Below are 16,725 nucleotides of genomic sequence, written 5' to 3'. Positions count from 1 at the left end.
TCCACTTTCAGAAGCAAACTGTCCCCAGAATTCTCACTTCTACACAAACCCCAAACTTCCTTCATCCTTGGGTACTAACACACACTCACACACACACACACACACACACACACACACACACAACTGTTTCATGCATGGTAAAATACTTTAAATTTTTTAAATGTATCTAAAAAAATTAAGCCAAATATGCTATCTTTATCCAGAAGGTTTGATATGCCATAGACCATAAACAAAATTTACTTTTTCAAAATTAATGCAAAAGCTAACACACACACATGCACACACACAAGAAATGTCCCCACTTTTTAGACAACCAGTAGGAAAATGTTTTCCAAGTGCTGTGAGTATGTCACAAGTAACAGCCCTATTGGAACAAATAAAAAGCTACTATATTTCTGCTCAGAAAACTGAACAGAAATCATAAGGAGGAAGAAAGCCAGCAAGAAGTGCTAGTTTAAGGCTTGAAACAAAAGCCTTCCCTACCACAGAGTAGAAAACAATAACATCATATAGCATGTGACAGTTTACAAGTCACTTTCACATCCATATATCATTTGATTATAACAGTCCTATTATTACAATCCCCACATTGCAGATGGGAAAATGCAGTTTAGCAATTTGCCCTGGTTTATACTTACAAAGTCAGGACAAAATTTCAGGTTTTCTGACTCCAAATCCCTTGAATTCTCTACCACACCAGTATTTCTCAAACTTAATTTTCATTCCACCTCTATGCATTTTTACCAAATCAACATTCCGTCTGTACAATCATTTCCCTATCATTTTCTTTTTTAATTGCCTCACTAAGGCATTATGTATTAAGGTTGCATATATCTTAAAATACTTTTCCTGTAAATGTCTACCCATAAAAGATAACCATAAAATTAAAAACAACAAACCAAAATGATATTATTAACTTTTAGCTGATGTTTGCCCGCCAGAAGCTCTGGGTCTGAGATCTGTTCTCTCTTTATGAGAAGAAGAGGAAGATGAAGAAGGAGAAGAAGAGGAAGAAGAAGGAGGAGGAGGAGGAAGAGAGAGAAAGTGAGAAAGCAAAAAAGCAAAAAGAGAAGATGAAGAAGGAGGAAGAAAAGAAGGAAAGATTATCAAGCCTTTGGTGTTAAAGACATACTATCACAAAGCTGAGTCTTTCTCCTTGAGTTAGTCACAAGGATAGGGGGAAAAAAAAACCTGGAAAGGGAAAAATACTGCCTCCCATGGTAATTTGTTTTACTGGACACTGCGCTCTTGAAGCTTAAGAAGTGCAGTCCACCCTTTGAGAGGCATTGCCTTGAACCATGCTGCACCATGCATTGTGTTAACATGAGAATCAGAGGGGGAGACAAACCATGGGAGACTATGGACTCCTGGAAACAAACTGAGGGTTTCAGAGGGGAGAGGGGTGAGGGGATGGGCTAGCCCGGTGATGGGTATTAAGGAGGGCACGTATCGCATGGAGCACTGGTGTTATATGCAAACAATGAATCATGGAACACTACATCAAAAACTAAGGATGTACTGTATGGTGACTAACGTAACATAATGAAAAAATTTTTTTCATTAAAAAAAAAACACAATGGGAATGTATTTAAACTATTGAAAAGGGGCTCACAATTCTTGAAGGTCCAATACTGGCTTGGACTGAAATAATGATCTCTGAGGCTCAGGCAGTTTACCTGCAAATTGAGGAGGGGGAAAAGGGATTGTAATGAGGTGTCCCATGGTCTTCAAATTCTAATATTTGTAAAATTCTGGTTCTATGAAGAGGGAGCATAAAGAAGAGATGATGGAAGCAAAAGCAGAAGGAAAAATTAGGCAGATGCATCTTGGGTAGGAAGACAAAGGGTTTTTTGCATTCTGCTTCTCTTTCATAGGAAAACTGTGCAAGGACATTTTAAGTCCGCATGTCTGTTTTTCTTTTCTCTTCTTTTCTTTTCCTTCCTTCCTTGAAATATTTTTTTCAGAAATATTTTAACAGTAAGCTAATTCACACAGTAAAATAGTTATTAGCTTAAAAAGTAATTAATATGTATGTTAACAAGACAATGACCCTGGACCTTTACTTAGCACTCAAGTTTTTGAAAAGAAAAAAAAAAAAGGAAAAGGAATTGGGGATTAGAGAAAAGAAGGAGGAACCCTCAGCATCAAGTATTTCAAAGAAATGGCTTTTTTAAACAGGAAAGGAACGACCCTGAAATTCACCATCTGGTCAACCTAAGTGATATCCTTAGTAATATAAGGGAGCCAATATAAAATAATAAATTTTTTTAAATACCTCTAATGTAAAACGGCATCCTGAAAGCATTAGAAAATGAAGGCCAAGTGCCTTGCTGGCAGTATTTGCGTGCCAAGGATAGGAAGAAAGCAAATTACTTGATTCTCAGGAAAGTACTTTATTATAATGCCCTGGAGTTCTTCACACAAAAGCATCACTTCCTCTGTGAAACAAGTCATATAAAATTCACCTCAACAAAAAATACGCCGTTAAAGCAATTAATGGGATTCTGTACAACATGCCTCTATGGCAGACTAAGAAACTTCCTACGTGTTTTTCTTCCTCAAAAAGGAGTTTTTCCCACCACTGACCAGTTAGGTCTCCGGGAGTGACAGAAGAAACCCTGACAATAGCAGCCCTTTGGTAATGAGGGCTATCTGACCAAAAAATACTTTTTGTTTGGTATTGTCCCATTTTGCTCTCACTTAGACCAAGAAGAGCCTACAAGCTCGGGAAACTCAGTTTCCAAATTGGAAAATGTTGCAAATACCAATAAGGCATGAACATGCTCTGGAGAACTGCTCAGCCCAGGCGGGGAGAGGGGTAAACCAGATGGTCTTTTCCATCCCAGATTTCAAAGATCTGCAACAGAACCTGGATGACTAGGAGAAATTCAGATGCAATTTGGAAGCTGCTCTATAAAACAGAATCCCAAACAAAGACATCCAACAAGGCAGAGAAACCTAAGACACGATGAAAATGAATTCTGGGTGAGAGTATAAAGCAATCCAGCTTGAGACTAGGGTGGAAAGATAAAGGTTGTTTCCAAATCACAGCGTTTTGGAGGGGAAGGTGCCCCAGAGAGCCGCCAGCCTAGCGCTCACAAATCCAAACGTATGCTCACCAGGTCCGAGATCAGAAATGAAGCTAGGCAGAAATAATGGGGACAAGGTTAATTGATGAGTACATAATCTGTCTAAAAGCATTCAAATTAAAAAGAAAACTGAAATACGTATGCTGGCCAAATAAAACACCTCTTCAAGCCAGTTCAGCCTAGGAGCTTCCTGTTTGTGTCCCTGATAATCTAACTCTTCCTAGTTCTACCCTAAGGTAAACTCTGGGCCAGAAGGCAAGAGATCACATCATTTGATGAGAAGCACAAAATAGTGGGTATATGTGGCAGAGCCAAAATGGGAGGGTTATGTTACACACTGAGATGATGTTAAATAGAAAAAAATTAAATGATATTAAAGCAAAAATCCTCTGCATGTCTTTGGTTCAGGTATACTAAGTTCACATGAGAACAAATTATCATCTAGTTAAACACAAAGCTTCTGAGAACTGGAGAAGATGTGTGTAGAGAGAAGTTGTACAAAACAAAACAAAACAAAACACCACCTAAGTAATCAGAGAGTCAGATAGTTAAATCTGTAGTTAAATTCGTCACAATGGCCTTGGATTAGATATGGCAAGTGGAGCTCCTGTCTTCCATTTTCTAGGCAGAAAAATCGGGGTACTTAGAACCCTTACAGCTTGTTTTTTAAAATACATTTTTTTAAAGTTACATGTTCAAGTTTCCTTCTAGATACTTCTCAAGAGCAAGATAAGAAAAATTCTTTCCATTCCTGGTATTGGTTGATGTAGAGTTAAAAAAAAGAAATGGGTAAGTTTAGGACCTTTTTAAAAAATAAAATTCCAGGAAAAAGATCTCATTGATATGTTAAGTGGTGTGAAGACTTCCCAGGAAATCTAGGAAGTGGGGAGAAGGATAAGGACATTCTCCCTTGGGATAGCTGGAAGCAGGTTAGACAAAGAACTGGAAATGTTCTTTCCAGGAGCCCCCCTCCTGCCAGCCAATGGGACCCTCCTCCCCTGGTTTCTATGTATCAAAGAAAACACAAATACACACACTGGAATGCAGTCCGTGCACCGGGCTGGCATCTCTGAAATAAATCTCTCCATAGGTGCTGGGCTAAACCTTCAATATGAGGAAATAATCTTTGAGTTTTATAGCAGCATATGCATGATTCTTCCCCCTCCCCCATAAAACTCCCAACACGAACAACCACATCAAATTATTGCTTTTCAGAGGCCAATTCAAAAACGCCCTACTTTATCACAGAAAGAATATTCCTTGTGTATGTGAGTGCTTCCATTATGTCTTATTTGAAGGAGGAAAATGAAATAAAAATCCTATCTGAGATATTTATAGATCTCATAAAACCTGATTCACTCTCATAAGCTGCTATAAGCTCAGTCATCAGGTAAGGCAGAAATGGCAGGTGTAGTAACCAGCACTGTATTATGTTATATATGCCTAATTCTGGCTCTTAAAAAAAATAACCACACGCTGGAAAAACTTAAGAGAAGTAAGTCATAAGTAAGACTGGAGAGAAAGAAAGGGGAATGGGTTGGAAATGTACATGAGCGGGCCAACCAAATTCCAGCATGTCACATAGGCCCAGTTTCAGGGGACAATGGATATTGCTAGTCTCTCCCCAGTTCTAAGTACAAGTGACTTCATAAGAGCTTCCCCTGTGGGATGGATAAAGGAATACCATGCCCAATGCCCAGACCTCTCTCCTGCCCTGTTTCCGTCATTCACCTTCTCTTAGACACTCCAGGATCACTGGTGTCTTAGATCAGTGATACCATTTAGAAAAAGAGCATTGTGCCACTTTGCACTGTTACTGAGGAGAGGAAAGATAGTTGAAAATGGAGAAGAAATGAGCATTTTTAAAGTGGATGCTAAATGCCAACATTGGGCCAGAGAGCCAACATGCCTGCCCTTATTAACTCCATTCCACAGATGATAGAATGAGGTTCAGAGATATCGTCTCAAGGTTTCAGCTCTGCCTTATTCCAAAACCTCCATGTAATTTGCCTACCACCAAACACTGTGACCCAAAGGAGACAGAGCATAGTCCAGTCCTCTTACAGATGAGAAAACCAAGACCCAGGAAGAAGACAGAGCAGAGAATTGTTTAAATCCATACAGGGCCATCAGTTGCCAGACCATAACCTTTAGCTTCTGCCCTGGTGTCTCCTATCTCACCAAGCGTCAGTATAAATGTGAAAAATTAGTGCTGAACAGACTGCCTGGGTTTGGATCCTGCCTCAACCACTTCCAATTTGCGTGACTTTAGGCTTGCAAGCCATTTAATACCTCCAACCTCAACGTCTCCATCTGTAAAATGGAGATGTGCAGAATCTGTATCTCACAGGGTTGGGAGGATTAAATAAAATGCTGCATAGGAGGAGTTCAAATGAGATCCCCTTCAGGGAGTCTTTGACATGTATTAGATATCATTACAATGCTTGTTCTGCCGACGGAAGAGTCGCCAAGCAGAAAGAGGGAAGAGGAAGTGCTCCGTGGATACTGCTTTTGCAACTCCTTGGCTTTGCAGCTACGAGAAGACAACTTGCTTAATCTTCCTCGGCTTCAATTTTCTCACCTCCGAGTGGGAAATTCTGTAATATCTGCCTGCTCCTTAGTTACAGAAAGAATGTGCTAATGACAAGAGACCATGAGCAAAACACCCGGAGCCCTTCTGAACCAACGCTTAATACAGATGCTCGTTAGACTGTCCCAAGCAAACAGGAAAATCCCCATCATGGAGGAAATGATCTCTTGGTCCATACTAAAAAAAAAAAAAAAAAAAAAAAAAACCCAAAAAAAAAAAAAAAAAAAAAAAAAAAAACCCAAAAAACAAGAACCTTGATGTAAAGAGGCAAATGCACAGGTAAGGGTTGAACAATCTTAGAACACAGAAGTGAAGCCAGCGACTCAGTCTGCCGTTCACCGCATGTCGGGTGGCTCACACACAGCCTCTCACAACAGACCCCTTCTCCCACCGGAGGCGGGAACTGGGCTCTATGAACAGGGTCTGCAGTGGTCATCTGAACAAACACCAAAAGCTCAAAAGGTATGGGGTAGGGGGAATCTATTTCCACTCCTTTGTACGCTGACAAATTTGCCGCCTCTCCAAAAATAAGAGGCAGCACTGTGACCACCCCATTGAATTCCTGCTAACTGAGCTCCGGAAGGTGAGCCTGCGAGCAGGGTCAGGAGCAGGCAGGCACTCCCTTGCACAGCCACTGCTCCACAGCTAATTGCCGTTTTCACAGCTGGGTTGAGCTTTCCAAAAGGCATCCTTCAACCCTAAGCTCTGAGCTCCTCTCCTGATGTTCTTTCTTGCCAACCATACCCCCATCAAAGACAGTTTATAGATAAAAGGACGTAGCTATAGTACATACATTTTTGCAAACATCACAGTGTGAAAGAGAGGCATTTCTAAGGCTTCTTTGTGAAGATCACCACATGCCACGGTCATTACCACAAGAGCTAAGCCTTCTACAGACAAGGAGGCAGCCTCCTTGCCTGAATGTCCTCAGTGGCAATTCTTCCACAGTTTATTTTTGCTCCTCTTACTAGAAACATGGGTCCTTTGAAATCCTTTATAAACAGAGTCTACTTCCAAACAGTGAGGTCAGTAAGAAATATGGAGAGCTGCTACCTAACGCCTATCTGGCACCACCCAACAGACGTTCATGCATGCATCCCTCCCTTTAAAACCACAGAGCAGGCTGAGGTAAGTGGAAAATCATGGTCGAGGGCCTGCCGAGAATGAATTATTTGAAGCGCGGCATGGCTGCAGCTGAATGCCCAACACCACAAAGGTACCAGAAACGGAATTGGACCAGGTTAAGCAAACCTCTAGTGGGTCACAGGAATGTGAGCCAAATGGGACTGCATTTGACACTTTAAGGCGAGGGAAAGCAAAACAAGAAGGATGAAACAACGCTTGGGCCGTCGCTATTAACCAATGAGCTGGACGAAGTGCATCCACCAGCACTGTCCTGCCTTATTCTAAACCTCTGTTACACTTAGACTCCAAGTTGCACTGGAAAGCAGATATTTCCATATAAGCAGCAGGCACCTGCACCTCTGATATATCTGATATTAACTCTCTGTAGCTTAATGGCTCAAAGTCTTTGGCTGCATGTTGGAATCACCTGGAAGCTTTAAAAAAACACTGATGCCTGGATTCCACCCAAAGGGATACCGATTTGATTGGTCTGGGGTGCAGCCATGCTTGAAAACCATTGCTGCAGCCATGCTTGAAAACCACTGCTGCAGACATCGTCGAATCTTAACTCACCATCATATCATAATCCCTACATATCTATTGAATGCCTACTGTGTGCAAGGCTCTCTATGAACCTGAAGGGTTACATATTAAAGGTTGATTATCAAAATTATAACCAAGGCATCAACTCTGCTCTATCTCAAACAACCTTACTGGAAAAACAAGTGAACAGGAAAAAAAGATAAGAGGAAGAGGAAGAGAAGGAAAGAAAAGAAAAGAAAGAAATGAAGGGGGGAGGGAGGGAGGGAGGGAGGAAGGAAGGAAAGGAAAGAAAAAGAAGCTATACTACAAAACAAAACTAAAAGTTCTACACAAGAGTGTAGAAGTAGTAGCAATTACTATCAGCCAAGGGAAGGGAAAGGAGTTTTCTGGAAGATGTGGCAACCCTCTGAAAGTTAAAGGATGGGGAAAATTTGGACTAACAGAATCAGAGGGGAAGAGGGAGGAAGAAGGAAAAGGCTGAAGGAAATAACAGAAATAAAGACTGAAGCAGGAAAAGCACAATGATGCAGTTTGGAGGGCACTTACTACACATAAAAGGTGGAAACGTGACGATTACCCACGTTGAGTGGAACATCCTAGAACATCCTGACTCTTAGAAGTTTGGCCTCATTCTAGGTGCAACAGGAAGACATCAAGAGCTTGAAAACATGGTGAGAGAGGTAGAAAGTCAGTCCAGGGGCAGTGCCAGGGGCTGCCCTGGGGGATGGCAGAGGGAGCACGAAAGGGCAGGCCATGGTGAAGTAGTGCAGGGGCCAAATCGGTGCGATCTGCACCCGACTGGATGCAAGGGAAGAGAGGAGCCAAAGATGACTAGAGCTTCAAACACAGATCACAAGAAAGGTTATCTCAATAAAAGAAACCGGGCAGCCAGGAAAAGAGGAAAGACGGTGTTGAGTTCAAGCTTTGGGACACAGTCAGCTGAGGTGATCATGGGACACCCCCAAAAGCTTTTATTGTCAGTCCCACGTTTTCAATCCATCCCCACTTTGGGGGCCTGAAAGTCAGGAAAATACCTGCAGTTGGAGATGCAGGGTATAGCTCTGAGGAAATACGGAAGTCTCCATCTGGAGAGGGAACTGCAGAGGTGACACCAATCAGTGAGATGAGTCCCCACAGAGAATCTTCACCATTGTAACTCCCCAGGATTGGGTAGAGAAAGGCAAAAAATCACCAAGCAAAGGGGTGAAGAGCACCCTACGTTTCCCTTCCGAAGGAGGCACACTGCAGACTTAAGCCCACTTCATCCACCAGGCCTAAAAGGACATTTTGAAAAGCTCATAAAAGTTGGATTTCTTCCCAACTGCTTATCTCAGTACGTAGTATTTTTTTGGTTTAAATTTGTAAACCATTATAACCTCGCTGCCCAACCAGCCTGCTCTAGACATTTTTAAAAACTTCAAAACAATTTTTCCCTAATCAGCACATGATTGCTGTCACAGTTTTGTGCGGTCCCTTTGTTGGCAAGGTGTCAGAGAAAAAGCCATTTCACACTGGATGCTTTCTACATAAAACCCCAGTTCTATTGTCCATCCCAACCCCCTACCATATACATCATGCACCCTTCTTATGCCCACTCCGCTTGTTATCATTGAAGTGACAGACCTTTTCAAAATAAAACTGGAGTTGTAATTGGGAGCTTTTGTTTGGTTTTTTTTCAGGACAGGGTACATTTTCCAGGTTACTACACATTATTATAAAAGTGGAAAAGGGATTAAATCATACTCATAATCCTTCACCAAGATATTCAATAGCTTGGTTTAAGTCCCAGACAATTACAAGATCCCATGTACTAGTAGTGTTCTAAGTCAAAAAGGGGATTTTCTTGTTCCCTTTAAGGGGAGGGAGGGAAAGAGAGAGGAGGCAAGAATGAGAAGTGACTCAAAGTATACTCAGACAGTGTAACCAAAGGCAAACAAACTGATGTGGGCGTCCAGAAAGGGTCCTGAGTCCTGGAAGCACGATCAGTGTTAACAACAGCTATATGACCTTGGAGGGTTCAAGGTCTCATCTGCTTTAACAAGCACTTGGTCCAACACCAGCATTTTAGAACTGAAGAAACCAAGATCATTTTCAGGATTTGAAATTCCAAGATTCTATGTTCCCAGGTTTAGTACAAGGCCTGGGGCCCTGACTTTCAATATGACCCTCAGGAAATGTCAATAAACCCATATTCAGAAATAGATATCGCATGTGGCTCTACATTCATTATTTTAATTACCTCTAATCATTTCCGAATGACATGGATGCTGTTTCCTGGCCATTACGGACATGAGTATTCACACTGTATATTCATCCGCCCTAAAACGGCCACCAGCCCCAACATGCCATTAGCTAAAAGAGCAACAGAACTTGGGAAATCTCAAGCAGGTTTTATAAACAAGGTTGTGACAAAGTAGGTAAATACAGATAGGCACAGGTCAGTGTTCGAAAACTCACAGGTCTTAAAATTTCTTTTTTTGGCAATTACGTTCTGATTCTGTATCACTTAATTTTGAATATGCTTACTCTCCCCTACTGGAGTCAAGCTTACAGGGCAGAATCTATACCTGCGTCACCCAAAGAGTATTCTGGCACATAACCACAATTAAGGAATGACGGATTTACTCTGAAATATTTTCCATATTTCAACACAAACAAAGGAAATCTCACAAGGTGTGACTGACTGCACCCACCAGCTCAATCAGGAATGCTATCACTATGAAATTAGAAGTCACTCATACCTCAAGCAGGCTGACACTCGGCCCATATTCCAAGGCTGCTGTTGACCCTTGGCTGTAATATCAATCGACCACACGTGTGGTGGGTAGGGCTACTAGAAGCTGCTCTAATGGAGGGAGAAATGGACACAATACACTTAGCAGGACACCTAGCAAGTTCTCTGTCACCCCAAAATGCCAAGTGAGGGAAACAAAAAGGACTCAAGGCAGTAGAAATAATTCTCCAAATCAGCAGCCACAGATAAAGGCAAACAAGATCATGACCATTTTAGGTAAAAGCATGTGCTGGCAATGGCAATACTTCATTTATTTGGGGAACTCTTAAACTAAATTGAAAAAGGATGGTTTCTCAGGTGGATGTTCTAGGGTAAGCACGCAACGGAACGGGGTGGAGGAGTGTCTCTGAGCTTGCCCAGGTTACATGTAACATTAATGATGAGACACTGTAAACTGTTCCACCGACTTTAAAACATTAGTAGCTGTAGAGCTTCCTAATCACTGTACTTATGAAGATTCAGCAGTTTGGGTTAAAACATTTCTACTTGTATTATGCTAAGTAAGCATTCAGATGATTCAGGAAAACAAAGGGATTTATTTGTAGAGAGACTAACTCTCCACCCCTCACCCTTCTGGCACCACTCAGGTTAAATTGGGGAGCTGTCCTAAACTTTCAGCAAATCCCAATTCCAACATACACGCTCACCGAGTGAACCGGAATCACAGAGGCGTTCTCTGCACTGGCCAGTCACAGGGTCCAGCATAGGTGAGGAAAACAACAACAACAACAAAACCCTTGCACACTACTACAAACTGCAGAGATAGGGGGCGTCAGCTATTCCATCAACATGAGCCAGTGGGGGCTGGCCAGAATAAACTGTATTCTTCTTTGCGCAATGGGCACAGAGTGATTCAAGAAGACTGCAATGCCTTCTTGTACTCAAAAAGTTAAAATCACAAATCCTCTGAAGGGAGAAGAATCTGAAGATTTATAAGAGAGGCTACTAAAAGCCCCATTAGGACCCTCTCTAAACTCTTCCCATTTAAGCGAGGAGGCAAATAGCCCCCACTGGCATTTATATTTAGAATGGGCTGGAAGAGAGGAAGAGTCCACATCTGAACACTGAAGGTCTCTGACATACCCATAACATAAATCATTTCAGGGTGAGGCTGTCACAGTGCATCTTCTGCTCTGCCCTTTAAATGGATTGGACCCCAACATCACATTCTCCTCGGGGTAGGGAGTGGGGGGTGGGAGTTTCAGGGAGAACAAAGAAGTCACCACTTCCTTTATCCCCCCACGAAAGACAGATGTAGTAAAAATATCTGCAGTGTAACATTCACTCACTTTAAAATACAGAACTGCAAACAGGTAGACCGAATGATAATGTTTGTGAGCCCCTAAATCTACGCAAAGATGTATCTATTAAAAAGAACATGGAAACGAGTCTATTAAAGAAAGGCTAAGTGCGTGATTGATTGCACTCACATGTGCTCTCATTTGTAAAGCTACATTTATTTAGTGATTGCATCCATATATAGAAAATCTGAATAACGGGACAGTTTTCTTTTTTTTTCATCTACCAAGTCACTGTTTCAAATAAAAAAAAAAGATTTATGGTAACCGAAGAGCACACAAATAACATACCAAAAAAAAAAAAAAAAAGCCAGCTATTTTATCCTTTCAGTGTGGTTAGCAAGGCTCCTTTGTGTCTACAAATTTCCCTGGGTGGTGCTGTTGCCAAGAAATTCTAATTCATGACAAGGTTTTCTGCAAATTGGGGACAGAGGCAAACCTGCAGATGCAGGGACCCTACAGTTTGCTTTGTCTTTCTGGCTGAGACAGCACCTGGCTGCTCAGGCCTGTGGAAGGCAGTGCGAAGGCAAGATCACCATAAAGAGGAAAAAGCAATGCAGCTCACAGAACAAATCCCATCCCTTGTATCATGAGGCTGTTCTTGGAAGGCAACCATTTTTGTAGGTTGTCCCCTAGAGATGCCTCATATCAAAGGCCCTTGTAAAAAGCGTTCCAGGGTGCCTGAAACCAAGATGAAATTGCAGTGTTATGGGGACACTTTAGTTCGTACAGTAGCCAAGTATGCCATTAGTTTAAAACAATGGGGGAATGGGGGAGGAGGGAGGAATGTTCTATGATTTATTTATTTGTTTCCAGTAGCAGTGGAAAATTTTCTCTGAGCAAAAAGGAGGCCTGAAACTGACCCCATCTGCCAATTATGAATCAGCATTAACAACAAGCATAATTCCATAAGAGTTTTCAAGTAAACATACCATGCTCCTCAATGGCATGAAGCAAAGCTAAGTGCAAATAAGACTCAGAACTTCATTACTTGACCTGCACTCGTGAAAAGAGCAGACTAAGTATACAAAATCTATCCAAATTCTAAAAGCCTTTGTAGCTTCTTGGAGAAAAATACCCAACAGTATCCTATCAAATCCTTTTTATTTTCCAAGTCAGCAGTGGGTCCAGAAAAATCACTATTTCTACTGGCAACAAAACTCATGAATGTGTTTCCCTTTATCCATCATCAAGTGGTACCCTATAAGCTACTCCGGCTTCTGTCCTACCTTTGACTTTTTCCTACTTTTGCTCAGACAGCTCTTGGAAAATTTCCTGCAAGTTTCCGAAGAACTGAAGGCTGGTAGCCTTTAGAGTTGTGCGTCAGCTGAATTCCATAAAATAAGAGACCACATAAGCACAGTGTAATTTACAGTTATATGACAGGCAGAGATGATGTTACTTGGGCCAAGTGCTTAAGTATGCAGTCAGAGCCCAGGAATGGAGAGCTGTTAATGTAGGATGTCCATCTGGATTTTAAAATTACACCAGCAATGATTTTCAGAGTTGGAGCTGTAGGTTGCTAAAGACATCACTGCCTGAAAGCCCAATGTCAAAATGACGATCCCCGCGACAGGAGGACCATCCCAAGCTCACTGACTGTTAAGCAGGACAATTATCCCAGGCCACAGTTTCAAATAAAATCCCCAAAGAGTCCATCCTTAATTTTCAAATGCACAGATGTTCTTGGGTTTATCATCCAAGCCACTCTTTCTCTACAAACCAAATCAGATTATTGGAATCTCTGTATTTCGCTCATCTCCTCAAGGCCAGGTACACTGTTCACTTTCAGAGAATATCTAATAATTGCTCCTCATCTGACCTCTAAAATCTGATTACCCCAGAGCATCAGGAAACTTCCTCCTGCCTGGGGGTTCTCTGTAGCAATCTTCTTAAGCCATTTTGAGCAAAGGAGTCTCAAAATTTCACCATCTGATGGTTGATTTGGCCCCGACAGTTGCATATAACCACCCTCCCTCCTTACACTCAGAAGCAGGGGGGGGGGGCAGGAGAGGGAGGAAGGAAGAGATGGAGGTTGGAGGTTTTGTCATCAGCATGAACTTCGAGTCACAGTCACCTTTCAAGAGAGCAGTTGTGACTACAGAGCCCGGAGCAGAAATCTCCTTGGAGTGATATCTTATTTAGGAGTGCTTCCCCACAAGCTACCTTTCAGTGTGGCCTCTGAGCTGCCTCTCAGATAGCTTGGCAAAGGGTTTTAAGGTAAGAGCATTGCCAGTTGGAGAGGGTTAAGGCAAGAAGTAAGGAGAGAGGTGTGTGTTTGGGGGGGTGAGATTCCTTGGCCTGCAGATAGAAACTAAGCTAGAGGTTCCTTGAGGGAGGCAAGTAGAGAGGGGTAGGGAGAGGAGGGGGAAGGAAAGGCACAGAAGGCTTCGGAGGAAACAATAGATCTAATACATCCCCTAATTATCAAACCAGTGATGTTTCTTTACAGATCCAGACTCTCTCCTGGATGGTCTAACCAGATCTAGAAAAGCAGGTTTCCTCTGGCGAGGCCTTCCCCCAAAGCAGGCTTTACTACTGTGAAAACTTGAACCAAAACAAAGTTGTGTGATTCATCAGGAGGGAACGCTGTAACAAATAAAGCCAACTTTCTTCCCTCCAACACTGCTTAACAGTTAGTCACAAACAAGGGCTGCCTTGGGCAGGCTGACTAAATCAACAGATTCCCTACCCTAACCTGTCTAGACAGTCGTTAATACGCAACCAGTTTGACACCAGTGGGCTGACAACGTGAAATGAAAGCTATTTCAGAAAACAGAAATTCTGGCAACATTTTGGCTTCATTAGCATGTGAAATGAAAGGAGGAAAAGATCTGGTGAGACCCTTCATGAGACAGTCTCATTAGGGATGGGGGAAAGGATGCACTGAAGAAATGCCTCACGCTAAGAATGCGTGAACTATGTGTACACTCAGAGACAAAGTCGAAGGTCTCTGCCAGCATCCTTGGGCAGCAACGGATGGTGGCCACACAGACAGCAGAGGCCAGCACCTGGAGGAAACCTCACCGCCTCTAATCAGGGGAGAAGAGGCAACGAGTAACAAAGGTACAGTCGGAGGATCAGCTTTGCCACTCTGCTCCCTATACCCAAAGCCAAACCTCACTCACTAAAGCAGCAACTGTTACAACCTAGCCTCAAGCTGGCAAACCCTGCTTTGGATCCTGGCAGAAGAGATTCAGCTGTTCATTAGCCTTAACAAGCTGCTGTCACTGAGCGAAGTTACATGAGCAAGCCACACACCAAGCTTCTCGCAGTCCTCCCCAAGGGCAGGCTGGTTTCTTCAAGACGGACTGTGCGAGTTCACACTTCCCATGTGCAAATGCAGATTGTCTTCTTGGACGTTCCATGGTGCACACTGGAGTATTTTTAAAGAATACCCATACCCCCCTGCCCCCCACCCACCATCTTTCCTGCAGAGTGTGTCCCTTCAGCAGTTCCTAATCCTTGCTGAGAAAACGACTGTTTCCGCAGCAGATCTAGCACTTTCCACTGACCAGCACTTTCTTTATTCCACTTCACAAAGGCCAGTGAACTTGTCACCAGACCCGCTTTGCCCTCAGTGGGACGCCTAGCCAACTTGGCATCAGTGCCCTTCAGCATCATAGGAGTTTCTTAACTAGTCCTCTAAGACGAAGTCAGGGGCATGGAAACACACACCACCCTTTGTCAGTAGCTGTGCCTTCTAACCAGGGAGGGACCCCCAAACAAAAAAGAGAAACAAGGACGCATATAGAGGCATTGCCCTGGGGAAATCTACACTGCATGGTCAGCGGTAGATAGATACATCTTCCCGTCCTCCTCCTAGATATCTAGATATCGTTGAGTATCTTTTGTCACTGGGCTCTTCTCCCTCCTGCCCACCTACTCATCTAAAAATCAAGTTTCTATATTTCATTGACACTCGCTAATTACTGGGAAAACACTCCGCTATGCTCCCACCTCCTGACCCCTATCTGACGGTCGGTCGGTCGTCAGTACCAGTTGAAAGAACAGAACCTGATTTAAGGTACCAAGTAGGTAGAGCTTCAGCATGTAGGGACGCAGTATCCTGTCATCGATGGCTCATAAAGCCCCAAACCACCTTCCCACCCGGTTCCTCCGAACCCCAGAAGTTACGCAGGTCTGTGCTGGGGACAGTGAGCCCGACAACGTGTGCGCAAGGATGTGTGTTGGTGACTGAAACGCAGGCAGCTCAGACCGGCTGCTCAGCTCAGCACACTAAGGGGTTAGAGGGTGGGTGGAGAGGTAAGCGCAGATGACTGTTTCCGAAAACATTTTAAACAACAAACAATCAAAAAGGGGGGAAAAATAAAACAAACAAACAAAAAATTCAACCCCAAGCCCACACCAACGCAGCCCCTGCGTCTCCGCCGCCACCACACGATTTACACAAGTAATTTAAATCATTCACCTGCTGCCAGGTCTCCTCCAGGGATGGCAAAGCTGAGAAGTAGCCGGTGTCGTGGACAAGTTGTAGCTCCTGGAATATACTATAACTAGCCAACACGTCCATGCTGCTGCTGCCGGGCAAAACGGGAGGAGAAACCCTCCCCCGAACACAGTTGGGTCTGTTTGTTTGTCAGTCTGTCTGGCTCACCCCCCAAGAAGGCAGACATCCAGTGGCCCTTTTGTTTTGTTTTGTTTCAGTCAACTAAAAAGGAAAAAAAAAATCAATGCAGGAGAGAGGAAGAGAGGAGGTGAGAGAGGAGAGAGTGAGTGGGGTGGATGGAGAGAGGCATCCAGCATGTACAAGTGCAGACGGCTGCCAGGAAAAGGGGACTTCTCCACGGGAGTAACAATTCCCTTCCAGGGCTCTAATCACTCCAGCTCGTGGATCAGGAAGGGGGATGCAAACTCACTGACACGAAGCTGCCATCTATTTCTGCAGCGCTGTTCGCTCCTAATGCAATCTTTGCTCTTTATTTTGGGAGGTTGCATTTTTTTTTTCTCGCGATCGCTTCTCTCCCCCCCTTCCCTTCCCTCCCCACCCCCCACCCCATCCTTGCTAGTTTGTAGTCTCTCCCCCCCTCCTTTTCTCCTCCTCCTGCTCTTCCCCCTCCCCAAACTCCCCCCCTCCGCCCGGCTCTCCGCGCAGCCGTGGGATCTCGGAGGAGGGCGTACATTAGGCCGCGTGTGACCATGTAAGGTAAACAGGGGGCTCATGAAGTCACTGAGGACCAATGGGGAGCGCAGAGCGGGGTCCGGGGCGGGGCTTGGCTCTGGCGGTGAGCGCGGATTGGCAGACTGCGGATCTCCCTGCTGCCT

The 16,725-nt window shown here is 43.6% G+C and overlaps 1 protein-coding gene across 2 annotated transcripts in view; it reads right to left on the bottom strand.

Annotated features, from left to right (window-relative positions):
- KLF7 (Kruppel like factor 7) overlaps positions 1–16,467 on the bottom strand; it is a 91,193-nt gene extending 74,726 nt beyond the window's left edge. Inside the window, exon 1 of one of the 2 annotated variants that reach the window (XM_008687418.2) lies at positions 15,872–16,467. In XM_008687418.2, coding sequence (XP_008685640.1) covers positions 15,872–15,973 — 102 coding nt within the window. In that variant the 5' untranslated portion in view covers positions 15,974–16,467. The remainder of the gene's footprint in view (positions 1–15,871) is intronic. The other variant, XM_008687419.2, reaches the window with a different exon arrangement.
- Between the last annotated feature and the right edge of the window lie 258 nt (positions 16,468–16,725).

Source organism: Ursus maritimus, unplaced genomic scaffold (assembly GCF_017311325.1).
Source record: "Ursus maritimus isolate PB19 unplaced genomic scaffold, ASM1731132v1 scaffold_1, whole genome shotgun sequence".
Lineage (NCBI taxonomy): Eukaryota > Metazoa > Chordata > Mammalia > Carnivora > Ursidae > Ursus > Ursus maritimus.
Note: the sequence above shows the minus strand (reverse complement) of the source record. Positions and strands in the feature narration are given on the sequence as shown.